The sequence below is a fragment of the Oncorhynchus mykiss genome, chromosome 3 (assembly GCF_013265735.2).
Source record: "Oncorhynchus mykiss isolate Arlee chromosome 3, USDA_OmykA_1.1, whole genome shotgun sequence".
NCBI classification, from domain to species: domain Eukaryota; kingdom Metazoa; phylum Chordata; class Actinopteri; order Salmoniformes; family Salmonidae; genus Oncorhynchus; species Oncorhynchus mykiss.
Window position 1 is genome coordinate 18,289,184 of NC_048567.1, and position 22,671 is coordinate 18,311,854.

A 22,671-nucleotide genomic window follows, 5' to 3' on the forward strand; every position below is an offset into this window, starting at 1 on the left:
GGCTTAAACCTCCCCAATTTTAGAATGTACTACTGGGCTGCACAGTCTAGGTTTCTGGATCAGAGGTCTGACAATGGTCCCTCTCCCTCATGGTTGAACATTGAAAAGCTTGAGGTAAATGATGAAACTGGGGCAGAATTGTTTTACAAATGGGGCAGAATTGTTTTACAAATGGGACAGAAAATCTATAAAAACCATCAGACAACCCTTTAATCATACATTCTGTCCTGGCATGGTGCAAACTGCACGAGCTGTTCAGACGAGGGGGATTCCTTTCCCCTAAAACCCCTTTATGGAACAATAGATTGATTCGTATGTTTTTCCAGAATAGTAACTTTAGACCATGGTCAGATAAGGGTATCACTCTTCTGGAACATTGTTACGAGGAGGGAGTTCTTATGTCTTTTGATCAGCTGAAACAGAAATACCACTTGCCTAACAGGGACTTCTTTAGCTACCTACAACTACGAAACTTTATTAGGGTGACTCTCAAGGGACAATGGAACCTACCTAAGATGTCACCTATTGAACAACTCTGCCACGCAGACCAACCACTGTTCGAGACCATTTCCTGTGTATACGATGCTCTTATGTCAGGACTAACACTGTCTGAGCTAGATAAACCCCGACCTAGATGGGAAAAAGATCTGGGTATTGATCTAGATGAGGATCTATGGAGTGACCTATGCAGGGATGGTGTTACATCCACATTGACTGATCCAGTTTAATTTCCCTCATCAGCTCTATATCACCCCATCTAGACTGCACAAGTTCAACCCAGATATCTCCTCCCTATGTTTTAGATGTGGCTTAGATGAAGGAACATTCCTCCATTCCACTTGGCAGTGTTCAAAATGACACGGTTTCTGTCAGGGGGTATGCGATACCATATTCTGTCAGGGGGTATGCGATACCAGCAGCCACTCTGTTAGTGATGGTTGTTTAACGACCTCAGTTCATGTCTCTTATCCTGTAAGTTCATGACTAGTCTCCTTTCCTTTCCAATGGTGTTTGTTCTTCATGTGTTGCCCTTTTATTGTGGCAACAGGTCACACATTTTGCTGCTGTGATGGCACACTGTGGTATTTCACTCAATAGATATGGGAGTTTATCAAAATTGGGTTTGTTTTCAAATTATTTTGGGTCTGTGTAATCTGAGGGAAATATGTGTCTCTAATATGGTCATACTTTTGGCAGGAGGTTAGGGAGCGCAGCTCAGTTTCCACCTCATTTTGTGGGCAGTGTGCACATAGCTTATCTTCTCTTGAGAGCCCACACTGACATCCAGACAAGTCACACAAATAAGTAACGGATGATATCTATCTAAAGTGCAATATAAAAATGTTTTTGTTCAAAGTGAAAGACGCAAGTGTGGTGACTCCCCTTTTTTCCGGAAATGTTCCCACAAGACTCAAGTATTTTATTTTTTACATTTGGATAACACTTAAGTGTTTATTGAGTCAGCCAATACATTTATTTCACAAGACATGCCACCGTTTGTCTTTGCCCCCTTTATTAGTTCATCCAGAGTAGAATACATGCATAAAATACAAATAGTAGAAATAGTTATACTAGAGGGTGCTAAAATGTTGTTCCTATGGTAAGTAATAAACCTCATTCAGGCTATGTAATAATACCTGTTCAAAGGTCAAATAGGGGTGGTTGTATTTGTCCTGTTTCACACATGTACTAGTGTGTAAGTTATTCATTGTGTGGTGAAATGTACATGTGGTTCTTGGATATCACACTCCCCCTGAGAAACCCTGGGAGAGTGGAGTCACAGCATGGGATCAGCCATTATTGATGTAAACCCAGGCACTCAACTAGCACAATACTGTCACCTACAACATAATTATCATGGTCACAGCTTGGATGGAAATATATCCTGCACCTTCTGTAGTAGTGAGATCTCATCAAAATAATCAGCTAACAGCTTCGTCCCCTCAATGTAGTTGTACCTGAGAGAGAAAAACAAGATTCAGTATTTTACTGAAGATGACGTTTGCCATGATTAATCTGCCATGTAAAAAAAACAAATTTAGGGGAGAAACGTCTGGAATCGTATCTCTTCTTTTCTCATCTCCTCTTACCTGCTGATCTTCTCATTCTGAGAGTGCTCTCCATCATCATGGCCACCTATAGGCAGCATCATCACACTCTTGCCTGTCTCCTCTTGGAAGTTCAGAGCGATAGGGATGGTGGAGCCCTCACGGATCAGCTCCGGTTCCATCTCCTCTTGGAAGTTCAGAGCGATGGGGATGGTGGAGCCCTCATGGATGAGCTCTGGTTCCATCTCCTCTTGGAAGTTCAGAGCGATGGGGATGGTGGAGCCCACACGGATCAGCTCCGGTTTCATCTCCTCTTGGAAGTTCTGAGCGATAGGGATGGTGGAGCCCTCACGGATCAGCTCCGGTTCCATCTCCTCTTGGAAGTTCTGAGCGATAGGGATGGTTGAGCCCTCACGGATCAGCTCCGGTTCCATCTCCTCTTGGAAGTTCAGAGCGATGGGGATGGTGGATCAGCTCCGGTTCCATCTCCTCTTGGAAGTTCTGAGCGATAGGGATGGTGGAGCCCTCACGGATCAGCTCCGGTTCCATCTCCTCTTGGAAGTTCAGAGCGATAGGGATGGTGGAGCCCTCACGGATCAGCTCCGGTTCCACTCCAAACACTAACACAAGGATAAACCGCATCTTAACTTAAACAATGAAGTTAGACATGGTTTCAAATGAGAGAGGTTATGTAAATGGCCTCTACAACTGACCCTCTCTGACTGCCCTTTGTCCGTCAATGCACAGTGGGTCCTTCAGGTTAGCCACCCATGGTTTAGCCCCAACAGTTGTGGTCACCCTCAGCCTGTTAGGACTTTTTAGAGTGGAGAAGATCTGCTGAAGGTGCTCCTTCACCTGTGAAACATGGTATTGTGACAGAGGAGAGTTGGACATGGAGGCTTGAGGAGGGTGGCTATGTTAGGATTGGTCTCGGGGTTTTAAATATACACATGGACTCTTAGAGTGACCAAGATAGAGCGAGCCAACTTTTCTATACTGTACACTTACTCAGAGACCAATACATTTACATTTTGGTAATTTAGCAGACGTTGATCCTTAAAGGATTTGTTATGGGTATTCTCCTGTCCCAACCCTGGTACACCTGTCATTCAAACCATGACAGGTAGATACTCTGTACCTTCCTCTCCACATCTGGAGGGTCCATGTTGGGGACCTGTCGGATGGAGAACTTCCCTGTAACCTGTTTGGGGATGACAGTTTTGGTGCTTGGTTCTGAGAAGGCCCTGAGAATGAGAATGAGAATGAGAATGACTTCAGATGACCAATGGAACGCAGGTGCTTCCCCTGTGAACGCGCATGGTGAAAGCATGGTCAACTCGTGGCAGTGGTGACTATTTCCTGTCTCATTCGACCCCCCCTTCACATTAGAGTCATCAAACAAAGTTGTATTAACTGTTGACATCTAGTGGAAGGCGTAGGAAGTGAAAACTCGTCCATATCTCCCTGTAATTTCAATGAGAGCTTGGTTGAAAATCTGCCACCCCCAGAAAAAATACGAACAGAAAGTGGAATTTCTCAGGTTTTTGCCTGCAATATGAGTTCTGTTATACTCACAGACATAATTGAAACAGTTTTAGAAACTTCAGAGTGTTTTCTATCCAACATCCATAATGTTAATATGGATAATAATATGCATATATTAGCAACTGAGACTGAGGAGCTGGCCGTTTACAATGGGCACCTTTTCATCCAAGCTACTCAATACTGCCCCTGCAGCCATAAAAAGTTAAGAACAAATTTTTATTTTCAATGACGGCCTAGGAACAATTGGTTAACTGCTTTGTTCAGGGGCAGAATGACAGATTTTTACCTTGTCAGCTCGGAAATTCGATCTTGCAACCTTTCGGTTACTAGTCCAACGCTCTAACCACTAGGCTACCTGCTGCCCCATGTTATATAGCTCAGATAGGGTGTATCCCAAAAAAGGTAATCACACTCTGTCAAACATCGACTTCTACAGTACCCACTGACAGAACACGTCTTCATCCTTACGCCCAGATTAGTTTTGTCTAGCCAACTCCAATGGTTGTTAGGCCAATTTTCAATGTTTGGCATGGCAATGACCATAATTGGTCAGACAAGTACCTTAGTGTCCTGTAGGAAGTGTTTGACCCCAGTCACACTCTTCATCTCCTCCAGGTCAAAGCTGATGTTGTCATAGAGCTTCCTCTGAGGGGCGCGACATCATCAGTGACCCCAGGAACCAGGATCTTACCTGTGTGATCTAACAGACTTCCTGTTTGGGAGGAATAAGAAATAATGAAGACATTTTGGGATGAAACATGTTTTAACTGGAACTGAGTTTGGATAAGCACCTCAGCTCACATACACCTTTATCTTCATTTTTTGCTTGGTGCAGGGACTTCTGACCTGAACTCTAACGGAATGAATATATAACTTTGTCTATCAGACAAGAGAGTTGCGCCTCTCTTTTTTTGACGACTGGATAGAGCTGTCAGTCAAACGCCTCTGTATCTCACCCAGTAAGGCTATCTGATCTGACATGGGCTCCTGGATCGAACCCCCATACACTCCAGGATGGAAGTCCAGTTTAGGGCAATCAACCTGAAACACGTAACAGAGGAACATACTGAACAAATGGTACCCTGGTAGAGTGTGTCATATTTTTATTTGAGCAATCAAATGAGATATATCATCACCTCCACAAAGAAATATCTGCTCCCTCTGGTTCCATAGGTCAGGGCTGGGGTTCTGGTCGCCCACACGTTGTCAGAGATCACTATGAAGTCCACATCTGCAAAGAAGCTGTCGTTTCTCTTCCTGGTCAACTCCAACAGACCGTATGAGCCCACCTCCTCCAGACCCTCAATGATGAGTTTTATATTCACTAGTATCTCCTGAAATCATTAGATCCAGGCAATCCTACCAGTCAGTCACCTGTCTCTTATTCACCTACTGTTTGACTCCACTACAATCCCACAAATTGTTTTATATTCAGACTCACAGATTAGGGGCGGCAGGGTAGCCTAGTGGTTAGAGCGTTGGACTAGTAACCGGAAGGTTGCAATTTCAAACCCCCGAGCTGACAAGGTACAAATCTGTCGTTCTGCCCCTTAAAAAGGCAGTTAACCCACTGTTCCTAGGCCGTCATTCAAAATAAGAATTTGTTCTTAACTGACTTGCCTAGTAAAATAAAAATGACCCCAAACATTGGGGTTATGATATCCCTTTAATAACCATTGCTATGTTAAGCTACACTGCATGGTTTAGATCATTTCTGAAAACGAACTAGAGACCGCAAGCAGAACATTAAGATTCAGATTTCATCTGTGCTGTTTCAGGGCCTAACCTTCTCTGTGGCCTGGTAGGACTCCACAGCATGAGGCCAGGACCGGCCCTTTGTTGTCCGTGGCCCCTTGCCCATACAGGTTACCTAGGGAACCAAAACCATGAGCCACCTTCATCCTCATATTGTCACATTTGTAATACCAGGGTACATTAGCTTGCTGAAGCTGGCCTATGGATAGCAGGCAGGCAACCTGGTTGTGATTATATAATCTAAGGTTTATTAAAATATCCCGTATGGGAGCAGCAAAACAGTGAGTGGACATTCCTCTTTTCTCTAAGTAATCAAACTTTGATTTATTTAAAATATCCCATTTTGACCCAGCAAAACAGTGAGTGGACATTACGTTCACTCAAAATCTCCTTTTTTGTCCAGCTCCTGTTATTATTTTGGATGTACATCAAACCCCTCCATTCATGGCATGTAACATGCAGCAATACCTTTGATTTCTGTTAGATTGAAGGGGTCAGTGGTCCAGCCATCCGCCATCTTGGCTGGCTGGACATCCACATGACCGTAGATACAGAGAGTAGCTTTCTTTGGGTCCCTCTCAAACTCAGCCAGTATCACTGGTGGAAGTGGCACAGTCTCCCCACTGGGCAGCGTATGTGATAGACCGGAAAGGTACATTATTTTTAAAAGGTATTTTAAGACAAATTATTACACCCAATTGTGTCACATTATCTGGAGAATAATAGGCATGACTGATGGTGTGTATTGTAGCCTTCCCGACGAGTGCCTACATCTGCAAACTCCACTGTGCCTCCCATCTCTTGGATCCTCACTGCTGTCATGTTCAGTATACTTTCAACTTCTCCCCATTTTGTGTGATCTCCTGAGTCACTCTGAACAGCAACCCACTCCTTCAGCCTCTGAGTCAGGCACCAACCAGGAAAGGGTCAGACTATTGCATAGATTGTATAATAATAACTGTACACAGCCAAATACTGTCTAGGGCAGGGAATACGTGCAGAGAACACTGCAACAGCCCCACTGACCCACACTCAGAATCATTTTGATGACTTTATCAGAGACCACAGTATTTATCATGAAAGTGTTAAACCCCTTCACATTTCTTCTCTCAGTCAGTCAGTCTCTCTCTCTCTCTCATTATTTTGCTTCGGTTTCTCTCTATTCACAGCACAAGAACATGTATATTTGTATAATTATACAGTTCAGTAAAGTTCAGAGTAGGTATGAGTCCCAACTCCAAGTAGAATGTCATAATAGTGCTCATTCCTCACCTGAACAAACTGATTTTGGTGGTCATCTATGTATTGAAACAGTGGTTCCAACATGCCTGCAGCTCCAGGAGAAGAGGAGGAAGAAGAGGAAGCCGATGTTTTTTTTAATTTTTTTTATTTTACCTTTATTTAACCAGGCAAGTCAGTTAAGAACAAATTCTTATTTTCAATGACGGCCTGGGAACAGTGGGTTAACTGCCTGTTCAGGGGCAGAACGACAGATTTGTACCTTGTCAGCTCGGGGGTTTGAACTCGCAACCTTCCGGTTACTAGTCCAACGCTCTAACCACTAGGCTACCCTGCCGCCCCGATGTGTGGAGTAACAGGAACGCAACAACAATGAACTTTGTCTGAGAGGGAGAGTAAGATGCCACAGGAAGCCAGTGATGATGATAATAACCAAGTAATAACTTACTCCATACTGTACATTCTAGCAATATTTGCCTCAATCTAGTTCTACTGGCTTCTACTTGTCTCTAGCTACTGACTTATATACAGTGCCTTGCGAAAGTATTCGGCCCCCTTGAACTTTGCGACCTTTTGCCACATTTCAGGCTTCAAACAAAGATATAAAACTGTATTTTTTTGTGAAGAATCAACAACAGGTGGGACACAATCATGAAGTGGAACGACATTTATTGGATATTTCAAACTTTTTTAACAAATCAAAAACTGAAAAATTGGGCGTGCAAAATTATTCAGCCCCCTTAAGTTAATACTTTGTAGCGCCACCTTTTGCTGCGATTACAGCTGTAAGTCGCTTGGGGTATGTCTCTATCAGTTTTGCACATCGAGAGACTGACATTTTTTCCCATTCCTCCTTGCAAAACAGCTCGAGCTCAGTGAGGTTGGATGGAGAGCATTTGTGAACAGCAGTTTTCAGTTCTTTCCGCAGATTCTCGATTGGATTCAGGTCTGGACTTTGACTTGGCCATTCTAACACCTGGATATGTTTATTTTTGAACCATTCCATTGTAGATTTTGCTATATGTTTTGGATCATTGTCTTGTTGGAAGACAAATCTCCGTCCCAGTCTCAGGTCTTTTGCAGACTCCATCAGGTTTTCTTCCAGAATGGTCCTGTATTTGGCTCCATCCATCTTCCCTGTCCCTGCTGAAGAAAAGCAGGCCCAAACCATGATGCTGCCACCACCATGTTTGACAGTGGGGATGGTGTGTTCAGGGTGATGAGCTGTGTTGCTTTTACGCCAAACATAACGTTTTGCATTGTTGCCAAAAAGTTCAATTTTGGTTTCATCTGACCAGAGCACCTTCTTCCACATGTTTGGTGTCTCCCAGGTGGCTTGTGGCAAACTTTAAACAACACTTTTTATGGATATCTTTAAGAAATGGCTTTCTTCTTGCCACTCTTCCATAAAGGCCAGATTTGTGCAATATACGACTGATTGTTGTCCTATGGACAGAGTCTCCCACCTCAGCTGTAGATCTCTGCAGTTCATCCAGAGTGATCATGGGCATCTTGGCTGCATCTCTGATCAGTCTTCTCCTTGTATGAGCTGAAAGTTTAGAGGGACGGCCAGGTCTTGGTAGATTTGCAGTGGTCTGATACTCCTTCCATTTCAATATTATCGTTTGCACAGTGCTCCTTGGGATGTTTAAAGCTTGGGAAATCTTTTTGTATCCAAATCCGGCTTTAAACTTCTTCACAACAGTATCTCGGACCTGCCTGGTGTGTTCCTTGTTCTTCATGATGCTCTCTAACGGACCTCTGAGACTTTCACAGTGCAGGTGCATTTATACGGAGACTTGATTACACACAGGTGGATTGTATTTATCCTCATTAGTCATTTAGGTCAACATTGGATCATTCAGAGATCCTCACTGAACTTCTGGAGAGAGTTTGCTGCACTGAAAGTAAAGGGGCTGAATAATTTTGCACGCCCAATTTTTCAGTTTTTGATTTGTTAAAAAAGTTTGAAATATCCAATAAATGTCGTTCCACTTCATGATTGTGTCCCACCTGTTGTTGATTCTTCACAAAAAAATACAGTTTTATATCTTTATGTTTGAAGCCTGAAATGTGGCAAAAGGTCGCAAAGTTCAAGGGGGCCGAATACTTTCGCAAGGCACTGTACTTGTAGAGGGCAATGGGTGGTTTGGTGAGTTTAGATTTCCATGTTACTCCTGAGAGTGTGGGAGCATAGAAATAGAATTCCAAAACAACACACAGCAGTGACTTGAATGGAATTGTCTGTTCTAGTAATTCAAAGTCTATGGTTGTAGGTAGTCTCTGGTATCTGACTGACTTGATTGGACTCTGCCAGGGCTTGAGGATCAAAGATCAGGGTGCAGTATGACAAAAAAACGCGACTTAGCACTTTCTCAACTGGGAATACTGTTGAACTTTCTAACAGAACTAATACAGAGGATGAAGGATGCTAACATAAGTTACAGTTGGTGATGCCATAATGCTGTCTTAACAGTATCTAGGCTACAGTACATGACACCAGCAAGCTTAGCTGCTCATGAAAACCCTGTTATGCATGCATACACATGACCCCACTCAGGTCATCATACAATCATATTGATGTTCAATATCACACACACTTTTCTGTTATGTTACAAGTAATTTCACCCTTCTTCTTCATCATACCATCTATAAACCTGCAGCCACTTCTGTTTTTCCATGACAACGTCTTTGTAGTGCACTTAATTAGGGAAGTCCATGAAAAAAATGTATACACGTTTTGCTAAAATAGTAAAGACTCACCATAATGCTGAAGAAAAGAGTGTTTCCATGTGCCGAACTGCAATTTTTGCTGCTCTTTGTTTTTGTGAAACACTTCTTTATGTCTTGAAGTCAGGGATGGTATTGGGAAACACTTGTTCTTTATATATTGGCGTGGTGGATATTGGTTAACACTTGACAATGTTCTTTCTAAAGCATCCCAGACAAAAAAGATTCAGAAAACATATAGTGCGTCAAACCAGTTTTATTTTCTCTATCAAGTAGACATTTGTATGTGAATGAGAGAGAAATTGAGAGAGAGAGAGACATTGAGAGAGAGAAAGGAGGAACGTGAGGGGGGAAGAAAGATTCAGAAAGAGAGAGAGAGAGAGCGAGAGAGAGAGGCAGAGTGTTGAGGCTATATCAGATGCCAAGAACTCACAGGGTTTCTGGAATGTTTTGCTTAGAGGGAAAGAAACAAGAAAAGTTACCAGTTAATGTCAGGAAAAAGGCTAAACAAAGCCAGACTCCACTGATGGGATCTCATACAAGCTAAACAATATAGAACTGTCTTATAACGGTGGTGATGAAAAGAGGTGCTCTCAGTCCTTCTTGAGATGGGCCACTTCATGGAGGTACGCGATGAACAACTTGGTCCCCTCTATGTAGTTGTACCTGGGAAAGGAATATAAACATAAATAAGACATTGTTGATACGTCTATGTGTGTGTGTTCATGCGTGCATGCGTAAAAATCTATAAATGTCCATCGTCATTTTTTTGATACATACTGTATTAGGAGATTGAAGGGCTAACCTGCTCATCTTCTCGTTCTGGGAGTGGAGGCCATCGTCGAAGCCTCCGATGGGCATCATGATGATGCTCTTACCGGTCACGTCCTCAAAGGTCTTGGCGATGGGGATGGTTCCCCCTTCACGGATCAGGTCTGGCTCCACGTTAAACACTAGAGAAAACAGTGACAAGTCTGACTGCGTCATAATGCATTATACCTGCAGTAGAGGAAAACCAAATGCAACCAGTGGGATTAGAAGTCAGGTCTCCGGCTCACTAAGTCAATATCTTAACCGTTAGACCAAGAGTTCATCTGCAAGGTCCAAGGCTGTCATTTAGGATACAAGCCTCAGACAGGGCTACCTCTTCACGAGATTTTCATTCCAAGTCCTTTCTGCTACACAAACATTACAATACCGCTGCACTGTCATGTCTTAACCACTGGTCTACAGTAGAACCACAGCACACTGGCTTCTTTTAGCGATAAGGATATGTATCTATGTCTGGTAACTCTAAAGACTACAGATAGGCCTATCACTGTGAAGCTACTGTTGTGCAATAAATGTCCACAGTCAGCTACTACACAGTAATCATAACCCCTATGACCACTGTTCATGCAAATACACACACAGACAGCATAAGAAATGTCCTTTGGTTTGTCCAGAGCAGAGTTGTCTAACTGTACCTCTCTTCACGGCTGCTTTCCCTGCCTCGTACAGAGGGTGCTTGGTGTCTGCTAACCAGGGCTTAGCCCCGATGATCATGGTCACCTTCAACTTGTTGGGGCTCTTTCTCTTGGCAAACACAGAGTTCAGGTAGTCTGTAACCTACAACAGAACAAATATGTAACATTCATACATACAGTCTTCATGTCTATTTCATTAACTGAAACCAAAACTGAAATAGTCAATAACTGAATAGTAACTGAACTGAATGAGCAGAATGAGGTACATTATAATAGTGTAACCTGGATGAATGTTCCCTTTTCTTGGATGTATTGTATAAAGAGAGTCTGAAGGTTATAACAATTCCAGAAATGTGTGTAACTGTGTATAACTGCATGTACACTGTAATTGTGTTGTCATGCAACTGTACAATGGACTGGGTGAGAGGTGTGTACCACCTACCTGTTTCTTGACCACTGCTGGGTCCATGTTGGGGACCTGTCGAATGGAGAACTTGGCAATGACCTTAGCAGGGATGACCGTCTTGGAGCCAGGGCCAGAGAAGCCCCCCTCGATGCCATGGATGGTAACAGTAGGGTAACGCCAACGATGGGCCAGCAGATCTACCTGAGAAATCAAATGAAACTCTTATTTGTGACATGCACCGAGTACAACAAGTGAAGACTTTACCGTGAAATGTTTACTTACGATCCCTTTCCCAACAATGCAGTTAAAAAGTTTGAAAATGTACAAATAGATAAAAGACAAAATAACACAATAAAAAAAACATGATCAAAAAATAACAATAACGAGGCTATATACATACAGTGCCTTGCGAAAGTATTCGGCCCCCTTGAACTTTGCGACCTTTTGCCACATTTCAGGCTTCAAACATAAAGATATAAAACTGTATTTTTCTGTGAAGAATCAACAACAAGTGGGACACAATCATGAAGTGGAACGACATTTATTGGATATTTCAAACTTTTTTAACAAAACAAAAACTGAAAAATTGGGCGTGCAAAATTATTCAGTCCCTTTACTTTCAGTGCAGCAAACTCTCTCCAGAAGTTCAGTGAGGATCTCTGAATGATCCAATGTTGACCTAAATGACTAATGATGATAAATACAATCCACCTGTGTGTAATCAAGTCTCCGTATAAATGCACCTGCACTGTGATAGTCTCAGAGGTCCGTTAAAAGCGCAGAGAGCATCATGAAGAACAAGGAACACACCAGGCAGGTCCGAGATACTGTTGTGAAGAAGTTTAAAGCCGGATTTGGATACAAAAAGATTTCCCAAGCTTTAAACATCCCAAGGAGCACTGTGCAAGCGATAATATTGAAATGGAAGGAGTATCAGACCACTGCAAATCTACCAAGACCTGGCCGTCCCTCTAAACTTTCAGCTCATACAAGGAGAAGACTGATCAGAGATGCAGCCAAGAGGCCCATGATCACTCTGGATGAACTGCAGAGATCTACAGCTGAGGTGGGAGACTCTGTCCATAGGACAACAATCCATTTCTTAAAGATATCCATAAAAAGTGTTGTTTAAAGTTTGCCACAAGCCACCTGGGAGACACACCAAACATGTGGAAGAAGGTGCTCTGGTCAGATGAAACCAAAATGGAACTTTTTGGCAACAATGCAAAATGTTATGTTTGGCGTAAAAGCAACACAGCTCATCACACTGAACACACCATCCCCACTGTCAAACATGGTGGTGGCAGCATCATGGTTTGGGCCTGCTTTTCTTCAGCAGGGACAGGGAAGATGGTTAAAATTGATGGGAAGATGGATGGAGCCAAATACAGGACCATTCTGGAAGAAAACCTGATGGAGTCTGCAAAAGACCTGAGACTGGGACGGAGATTTGTCTTCCAACAAGACAATGATCCAAAACATAAAGCAAAATCTACAATGGAATGGTTCAAAAATAAACATATCCAGGTGTTAGAATGGCCAAGTCAAAGTCCAGACCTGAATCCAATCGAGAATCTGTGGAAATCTGAAAACTGCTGTTCACAAATGCTCTCCATCCAACCTCACTGAGCTCGAGCTGTTTTGCACGGAGGAATGGGAAAATAATTTCAGTCTCTCGATGTGCAAAACTGATAGAGACATACCCCAAGCGACTTACAGATGTAATCGCAGCAAAAGGTGGCGCTACAAAGTATTAACTTAAGGGGGCTGAATAATTTTGCACGCCCAATTTTTCAGTTTTTGATTTGTTAAAAAAATTTGAAATATCCAATAAATGTCGTTCCACTTCATGATTGTGTCCCACTTGTTGTTGATTCTTCACAAAAAAATACAGTTTTATATATTTATGTTTGAAGCCTGAAATGTGGCAAAAGGTCGCAAATTCAAGGGGGCCGAATACTTTCGCAAGGCACTGTACAGGCTAAACACAGAGAAACAGAGATAGGAGGAGTGAAAACCTAAAAAGAACACATTAAAACCTTTTTTTTTTATGTATTGCTTTTTGGAAAAAAATCCACTCCCCTGTCAATCACCTTGTTGCTGTACATTAGTTGACTGACACCGATCTTGGACTTAAAGCTCTCAATGTCAAACTCAATGTCCTGGTACATCTTCCACTCTTCGTCTGAGAGTGGGGCAACGGCCTCTCTGATGCCTGGAATGAGGATCTTTCCACTGGGGCTGATCAGTGTGTCTGGGTGTGGGAGAGATAGGTCAACACACAAGCAGTTCTTATGGACACACATTTGTAGGGATATCTAATATTTTATTATTTCTGCCAATAGAGATCTCACACAGACACAAGGACGATAGCTTTGCATGCAAACATGAGCCAGAGATACCTATAAAGTAGGTGTTAAGATAGTACAACAAACTGTCACTCAAAGAGGTGAAAAACTCACCCAATATGCCAATCAGATCTGTCATAGGCTCTATAACAGTGCCTCCATACACCCCTGAGTGTAGGTCCTGTTTTGGGCCCTCTACCTACCAAACATACAAAGTCACCATGGCTATTCATTAATGATCTTGAAAAAGTAACGTTCCACAGAATTGGAAATGCCCCCAGTCCGTCCTACCTCAGCAAAGAAGTAGCAGTTTCCCCTGGTCCCGTAGGTGAGAGCGGGGCGTCGGCTCAGCCAACCACAGTCTGAGATGATGATGTATTCGACGTCGGAGAAGAACGTGTCTTTCTGCGCCACGATCATGGCGTCCAGGCCATTGGACCCGGTCTCCTCCATCCCCTCGATGATGAACTTCACATTGACTGGCAGGTCCTGCATGGGGAGAGGGCAGGGGGTGGAGAGGAGGAGAGGAAGGGGAAGGAGGAGTGGAAAAAAATAAGAATTATTATAACAAAGGAAAGCTCCCTAATAACGGTCAGTTAGACTGCAACTTAACTTGTTTCACCACATCTTGTCTCTACATCTCCTATGAGTTCACTCTGATATCTCTTCTTACTGAACACTCACAATGCTGAGGGCCTGATAGGCCTCCACTGTATGGATCCAGGCTAAGACAGGGGCCTTGTTGTCAGACGCCCCTCTGCCGTAGAGGTTTCCTTAGAGGTAGAATCAAAGTAATTATTTTCAAATAAATGTCCATTATGTTCAGCTCACATTGACATTTAACATGCATGTATCAGTTACATTTCATTGGTTCAAAATATGTATGGTAAAAATCATCCCACACCCAAGTACTTGCTTCATTCCTTCACGTTAGTTACAATATCTAATGGCTGTTAGTTGTAGATAGATGTTTCTATGCGTTGGGTTGAGAATGGATTACTGTAAAGCACTGTAAAAAAATAATTATAATATATTTGATTGCTGTGACTGTGAATGCCTGGAATCCATAGTTTACAGTTGGAACCCGTAACCTATCCTTGGAACATAGCCTACTGTTGCAACCCATAGCCTACCCTTGAAACATAGCATACTGTTGCAACCCATAGCCTACTGTTGGAACCCATAGCCTACCCTTGAAACATAGCCTACTGTTGCAACCCATAACCTACCGTTGGATACCATAGACTACTGTTGGATACCATAGACTACTGTTGGATACCATAGACTACCGTTGGATACCATAGACTACCGTTGGATACCATAGACTACTGTTGGATACCATAGACTACTGTTGGATACCATAGACTACTGTTGGATACCATAGACTACTGTTGGATACCATAGACTACTGTTGGATACCATAGACTACTGTTGGATACCATAGACTACTGTTGGATACCATAGACTACTGTTGGAAGCCATAGCCTACCGTTGATGTCGGTCAGGTTGTAGGGTTCAGTGGCCCAGCCGTCCTCTAGCTTAGCGGGCTGGACATCCACATGTCCGTACACACAGACTGTCTGCTTACTGGGGTCACTGCCAAACTGGGCTGTCACCACCTTGGGTAAGGCCACTGTCTTGCCATCAGGCAGCTAAGCATGATGATAAAAGACACGGTAGATGCAGAAAATGACCTGAATACAGTTTGCAAGGCAGGGAGCATTTCTGTTAACACCCAACTTTTAGTATTTATTTCTGCAAACCAGTCTGATCTGCTACCAAAGGACTTTAAAGACTAAGCTAAAAGCAAACAAAAAGATCCCATAACATAATCATTAAGTTGACCACATTTCAGAAAACTGACCTCTTGTACGCCGATGTCCACCAGTTCCACCTTCCCTCCCATGGCTTGTAGTTTCTCAGCCGTCATATCCATCATGCGATGGCAGTCTGGCCTCCTCAAGACATCACTGGAATCGCTCTCTACAGCAACCCAGTCCCTCAGAGTCTAACACACACACACACAGACACACACAGACACACAGACACACACACACACACACACACACACACACGAACACACACACACACACACACACACACACACACACACACACACACACACACACACACAGTATTTATTTGTAATGAATATTGTATTATCAGATAATAAAACAGACAACATCATTATTCTGTTTAGAAACTTGCCTGTACATATTCCTCCTGATGGCTGTCAACATATTGGCTCAGCTCATCATACTCAAATAAGTGATGAGGATGAGTAGAGACACTTGATATAACAACAAGGAGCATGGAAGGCAGTTGCCAGATCGTCATCTCTAAAAAGAATAGAAGGATTTATTCATTTAAAATTAAGCAATGATGAAAGCAATTTAAGAAGAGACATTAATAAACAAATTATTACTTTCTTAAAAAGCTAATTGTTATATCTCATTATGTCTCACTACTCTTCTGTTCTTCAACTTTTAAACTATAACGACAAATAAAATGCATCTTACCGTAGCCTGGTAAGTTTGGTACTTGTTTAATGTTGCCCTTGTCTTCAGAACCCACTGGACTGGAGTCTCCGGGGACACACAGGGTTTTTATACCTCCGGTGACTGGCTCACCTCCTGATGGGAAGGGTCGCGAGGTCAAGCCTTTCCTGAAGAGAAGCCAAGCAAGCTGACAAATTATATTTTTCTCGCTGACAAGCACAATTGTGGCACAATTGATCCAACTCCAAGAAAGATTGCATGCTGTGTCCCCTCGACATGAACAACATTAAGTAATGAACAAAATACAGTGAAGGATTGAATAGTCCGGTCATTTGTGGGGCCTTGCCTTAGTAGGCCTTAAAAAACAGATGGCCTAACAGGGGAGTTGTAGAAGAACTACACTTGTTCACCTGCAACACTGGAAGCATAACTTCTGGCAGGGGTTAATAAACGCCTGGGTCTTTGACTGGTGTGGAGCCTCCACTGTGCTCTGTTTATCAATGGAAACATGCGTAGCCTCTGGTACATCCTAGCATCTCCACGTACGCAGAAGTTAAGTAAAAAATTCAGGCATGGTTGATAAATGAGGCCCCAGAGCAGGCCCATTGTATTATGATTTCAATAGGCTGGTGCCTATGATGAGGACGCTCTTGGCGGTGGGGTGAGGATCAGAATGGAGTCTACAAATAAAAATAACAAACAGGACGCAAGCAAAAACTGAAATGGCCTAATTCAAATCATAATACAATAGGCCTACTCTGGGGCCACATGTAGGTCTACATTCTGCCTAGCTTCTGACCTAGGCCTTATTATATTCAAGAGTAATGGATTCTATTTCCCAAACATCTAAAAGCCTTTTCTTTCTAAAGCCTGAGCCTTGGCTGGTGCCTATGATGAGGACGCTCTTGGCGGTGGAGTGAGGATCAGAATGGAGTGGCCACATTATACAAAATAGAGATGTTATAGAGTAAAACATGTAGGTCTATATTCTGCCTAGCTTCTGATAAGAGAATTTCCAATCCCATTGATAATAACAATCAATCAATAGCTCTGACCAATACCCGAGGTTTGTAAGACCATGGGTATAATAATAATGAGTCAAATCCTCAGCTTATACAAAAGGTTAGTACAGTTTATTCAGAGAACGTTCTAAAGTAAAGAATACAAATCAATTCATTTTATACTGGCTTCTCACGCCCACACATTCACACAGCCACACACACACACGCACACACACACACACACACACACACACACACACACACACACACACACACACACACACACACACACACACACACACACACACACACACACACACACACACACACACACACACACACACACACACACTTGTCCTGCCAGAGCTTTGTGACCTTGTTCTTGACACGTACTCCCTGTTCTCTCCCAATCTCTAGTCAGGTCGGAACCAAGCTCAGACAGTCTGTGTTTATAATACCATAAAGACATAGTCTTTACCTTAATTCTGACTAGGACTACACATTTATTGATTATGATTTTATACATCCTAATCAATTCCATACAATTATATGTTTCAGGGCGGAATATTCTAATCATTCAATTAACAGACAATTCTCACTTATCAGTTTCTGACCTGGGCCTTATTATATTCAAGAGTAATGGATTCTATTTCCCACACATCTAAAAGCCTTTTCTTTCTAAAGCCTGAGCCTTGGCTGGTGACTATGATGAGGACGCTCTTGGCGGTGGAGTGAGGATCAGAATGGAGTCTACAAATAAAAATAACAAACAGGACGCAATCAAAAACTGAAATGGCCTTATTCAAATCATAATACAATGGGCCTACTCTGGGGCCTCATTTATCAACCATGCGTACATTTTTTACTTAAATTCTGCGTACGTGGATATGCTAGGATGTACCAGAGGCTAAGCATGTTTCCATTGATAAACAGAGCACAGTGGAGGCTCCTCAAAGGAGGAAGGGGAGGACCATCCTCCTCAGTGAATTTCATAAAAATAGTGAAACATTAACAAATATATCCTTTTTAGATGAAACTCTAAAAACTCTAAAACTACATGCAGTGCATTCGGAAAGTATTCAGACCCCTTCCACTTTTCCACATTTTGTTACCTACAGCCTTATTCTAAATTTGATTAAATAAAAAAATGTATCTCATCAATCTACACACAATACCCCATAATGACAATGCGAAAACAGGTTTTTAGAAATTTCAGTTAAATTATTAAAAATAAAAAACAGAAATACCTTATTTACATAAGTATTCTGTTTCCTTTGCAATGAGACTCGGAATTGAGCTCAGGTGCATCCTGTTTCCATTGATCATCCTTGAGATGTTTCTACAACTTGATTGGAGACCACCTGTGGTAAAATAAATAAATTGGATATGATTTGGAAAGGCACACACCTGTTTATATAAGGTCCCACAGTTGACAGTGCATGTCAGAGCCAAAACCAAGCCATGATGTCAAAGGAATTGTCTGTAGAGCACTGAGACAGGATTGTGTCGAGGCACACATCTGAGGAAGGGTACTAAAAAATGTCTGCAGCATTGAAGGTCCCCAAGAACACAGTGACCTCCATCATTCTTAAATGGAATAAGTTTGCAACCACATAGACACTTCCTAGAGTTGGCCACACTGAGCAATTGGGGTGGAAGGGCTTTGGTCACTCTGACAGAGCTCCAGAGTTCCTCTGTGGAGATGGAAGAACCTTCCAGAAGGACAACCATCTCTGTAGCACTCCACCAATCAGGCCTTTATGGTAGAGTGGCCAGACGGAAGCCACTCCTCAGTAAAAGGCACATGACAGCCCGCTTGCAGTTTGTCAAAAGGCATCTAAAGACTCTCAGACCATGAGGAACAAGATTATTTGGTCTTATGAAACGAAGTCTGAACTGTTTGGCCTGAATGCTAAGCGTCACGTCTGGAGGAAACCTGGCACCATCCCTATGTTGAAGCATGGTGGTGGCAGCATCATGCTGTGGGGATGTTTTTCAGCGGCCGGGACTGGAAGACTAGTCAGGATCGAGGGAAAGATGAACGGGGCAAAGTACAGAGAGATCCTTGATGAAAGCCTGCTCCAGAGTGCTCAGGACCTCAGACTGGGCCGAAGGTTCACCATCCAATAGGACAACGACCCTAAGCACATAGCCAAGACAACGCAGGAGTGGCTTTGGGACAAGTTTCTGAATGTCCTTGAGTGGCTCAGCCAGAGCCCGGACTTGAACCCGATCGAACATCTCTGGAGAGACCTGGAAATAGCTGTGCAGCAACGGTCACCATCCAACCTGACAGAGCTTGAGAAGATCTGCAGAGAAGAATGGGAGTAACTCCCCAAATACAGGTGTGCCAAGCTTGAAGCGTCATACCCAAGAAGACTCGAGGCTGTAATTGCTGCCAAAGGTGCTTCAACAAAGTACTGAGTAAAGGGTCTGAATATTTATGTAAATGTGATTATCGGGTATTGTGTGTAGATTGAGGGGGGGAAACTATTTAATCCATTTTAGAATAAGGCTGTAACGTAACCAGGGTTGAGTAGGTTACTTTCTAAATGTAATCCGTTACAGTTACAAATTACCTGTCCAAAATTGTAATAAGTAACGTGACTTTTTGATTACCCAAACTCAGAAGCATAATCTAATTACATTCCGTTACTTTTAGATTACTTTACCCTTAAGAGTCATTAGAAGAAGACAAAAATGTTTGTTACCAATTGAACGACGTCTATTGCAGGATAAATTCATGTTAAAGTTTACATAGCTGGTTATATATGGATGTTAAATTTTACTTTATCGGTTGGTTATGTAGGCTTCTTCTAACCCATCACTTTCTACTACATATAATAATACGATTAAATGGTATCTTTACATTAAAAACCAAAGTCTATCAGAATTACAGTCATTCCAATGAATGTCATTTCCCTTGATATTCAAGATTAGGACTTGGAAATATAGTATAGTATAGTATAGTATAGATTAGCCACATTTTTTTACTTGAGCATGACCCCAAAACTAAGGACTTATTAGCCAGCCCTTTCTGTTGTTTATGATTTTGTTGTCATGGAGGACTGATTGGGCTCATTGATTCGAGTAGAAAAATAAATGCTGCGCTCATGGAATGGCATGCTTTGCCAAGAGTGTGCAAGGCTTTCATCAAGGCAAAGGGTGGCTACTTTGAAGAATCTAAAATTAAAAATATTTTTTGATTTGTTTAACACTTATTTGTTGCTACATAATTATTTGTGTTATTTCATAGTTTTGATAGTTTTAGAAAATAGTAAAAATAAAGAAAAACCTTTGAATGAGTAGGTGTCGCCATCACACTGAACACTTCCCTATCCCATCTGGACAAAAATAATACCTATATAAGAATGCTGTTCATTGACTACAGCTCAGCATTCAACGCCATAGTACCCTCCAAGCTCATCATCAAGCTGCAGGCCCTGGGTCTCAACCCCGCCCTGTGCAACTGGGCCCAGGACTTTCTGGTGGGCCACCCCCAGTTGGTGAAGGTAGGAATCAACATCTCCACTTTGCTGACCCTCAAAACTGGGGCCCCACAAAGGTTTGTGTTCAAACAAAGGATATGATTGTGGACTTCAGGAAACAGCAGAGGGAGCACTCCCCTATCCACATCGAAGGGACAGCAGTGGAGAAGGTGGAAAGTTTTAAGTTCATTGAAGTACACATCACAGACGAACTGAAATGGTCCACCCACACAGACAGTGTGGTGAAGAAGGCGCAATAGTGCCTCTTCAACCTCAGGAGGCTGAAGAAATTTGGCTTGTCACCCAAAACCCTGACAAACTTTTACAGATGCACATTCAAGATCATCCTGTTGGGCTGAATCACAGCCTGGTACGGCAACTGCACCGTCCTCAACCGCAGGGCTCTCCAGAGGGTGATGCGGTGTGCACAATGCACAGTTGGAACTAGAAGCACAAGCATTTTGCTACACTCGCATTAACATCTGTTAATCATGTGTATGTGACCAATAACATTTGATTTCATTTTATTTGATGTGAGATGTGTCCAAACTTTTGACTGGCACAGTATATATGATGTATATGTCCAAAAATAGATAGCAACTACAGACCGCCCCTTTAAGTCTATCAAAAGTGTGCTGGTTTGAGCAGGTGTACATTAGGCCTATGGATTTTCTTTTATCAGCATGAATTAGGTTGAACAATAAATGCCCCACTATTATTCTATAGGCTGGGATCCGCACTATGCAGCTGTTGCAAGAGCACATTTTTCACTGGCTGTCCACTGGTTTCAACAACAATGATGTATAGGCAGCTTAAACTTCTTGAATTCAACCATTACTGGGTTCAAATACACATTTAGATTTGTGAACAGCCATCGACAACAACCACAATCCGTAAGGCACAAATAGCTAAATGAGAGAGTAGCAGTGTGATTCACATCAATGCGCTTGTAGATATCATGAATAATTGATATCCGTATGTCGTAGACAACACCACTGCTGTCATTCTTACATCCAAGCGTTTATTCAAATTGGATAATCTTTGGATGCCGACAGCAGTCAAGACATAGCTTGGACTGTAGCCTACAAAAGCCTATTCCTGCTCTTTTCCCAAGATCCATCAAACACATTTGGCGTGTCATCATAGTTGTCTCAGGTGGAACAAACTTAAACTTGCGCCTTTTTTCAATGCTGATTCTATGTAGTTTTTCAAAACTATCAGTAATTTGATTACAATATTTTTGCTGGTAACGTAACGGATTACAGTTACTGTTTTTTGTAATACCTTACACGTAACGGATTACATGTCATTTGTTACTCCCCAGCCCTGAATGTAACAAAATGTGGAAAAAGACAAAGGTCTTTCCTTTCCGAATGCACTGTACATGTCACCAAATAATTGATGAAAAAACACTGTTTTGCAGTGTAGACCAGTGTTACTCACTAGTTTTTGTAAGGGGACCACTTTGGGTTGAGACAATCATTCAGAGGGCCGCACATATCTTTAATTTGTTGTACTTTTTCTTCCAATATTATCAATTATCAATTGAGAGCAAATACAGTGCAATAGAGTACATGCAATTGATTTGATGTATAGCACATCACAAATATATACATACACACATCAAATAGGCTACATCACATGTATAAGACCAATATTCAGGGTTACCTTAGTAGCTGGATGAGAGAAAATGTCCCTTCTGCTCCTTGACTGAATTCATTCTAAATGTATAGTCTGTTTTTGCTATCCTTGTGAGGCAATCCAAGTGTGCATTGATTAGTATGTTTCTCTGTTTTTGTTTCACAATGCTCATTGTTGAAAACGTTGCTCCACATGAAAAAGTGCTGACAAAAAATGATGTCACCTTTTGCACACACTGCTTCAGAAGTTGATACTCTGTGTCTGACACAAGGCTCCAGAAATGGGTAACACCAGATCTTAGTAATTTGCCTGCAGCTCCACTATCTTACTCTCTATTCCAGCACTGTCAGGACAGAGGGCTGTGATGACTGGGGTCAGAAATGACACTGGCACATGAAAGGGGTTCTCAGTGATGTGGTGACTGCTCTTAGTTTTGGGAAATTAACAAACTGTCTGTCAAGTATGAACAGTGTGGTGATTTTATTTGAAATGCTGTGACCACACGC

General features: G+C 42.3%; 2 protein-coding genes across 2 annotated transcripts; both read right to left on the bottom strand.

The window, feature by feature from the left end:
• Positions 1-1,465: 1,465 nt before the first annotated feature.
• LOC110503742 (cys-Gly metallodipeptidase DUG1-like) lies at positions 1,466-3,293 on the bottom strand. The gene is made up of 4 exons (XM_021582235.2): positions 3,187-3,293; positions 2,762-2,903; positions 2,091-2,668; positions 1,466-1,958 (listed from the first exon to the last, which is right to left on the bottom strand). The coding sequence occupies exons 3-4, from the start codon at positions 2,480-2,482 to the stop codon at positions 1,862-1,864; spliced, it is 489 nt and encodes a 162-aa protein (XP_021437910.2). The 5' UTR covers positions 2,483-2,668; positions 2,762-2,903; positions 3,187-3,293; the 3' UTR covers positions 1,466-1,861.
• Positions 3,294-9,555: 6,262 nt separating this feature from the next.
• Positions 9,556-22,317, bottom strand: LOC110511684 (cytosolic non-specific dipeptidase). Its single transcript, XM_021592497.2, has 13 exons — positions 22,193-22,317; positions 16,057-16,202; positions 15,746-15,876; positions 15,402-15,545; positions 15,027-15,189; positions 14,222-14,310; positions 13,829-14,026; positions 13,652-13,736; positions 13,283-13,443; positions 11,226-11,390; positions 10,784-10,925; positions 10,123-10,270; positions 9,556-9,983 (listed from the first exon to the last, which is right to left on the bottom strand). Exons 3-13 carry the CDS (start codon positions 15,872-15,874, stop codon positions 9,911-9,913), a joined length of 1,497 nt encoding a protein of 498 aa, XP_021448172.1. The 5' UTR covers positions 15,875-15,876; positions 16,057-16,202; positions 22,193-22,317; the 3' UTR covers positions 9,556-9,910.
• Between the last annotated feature and the right edge of the window lie 354 nt (positions 22,318-22,671).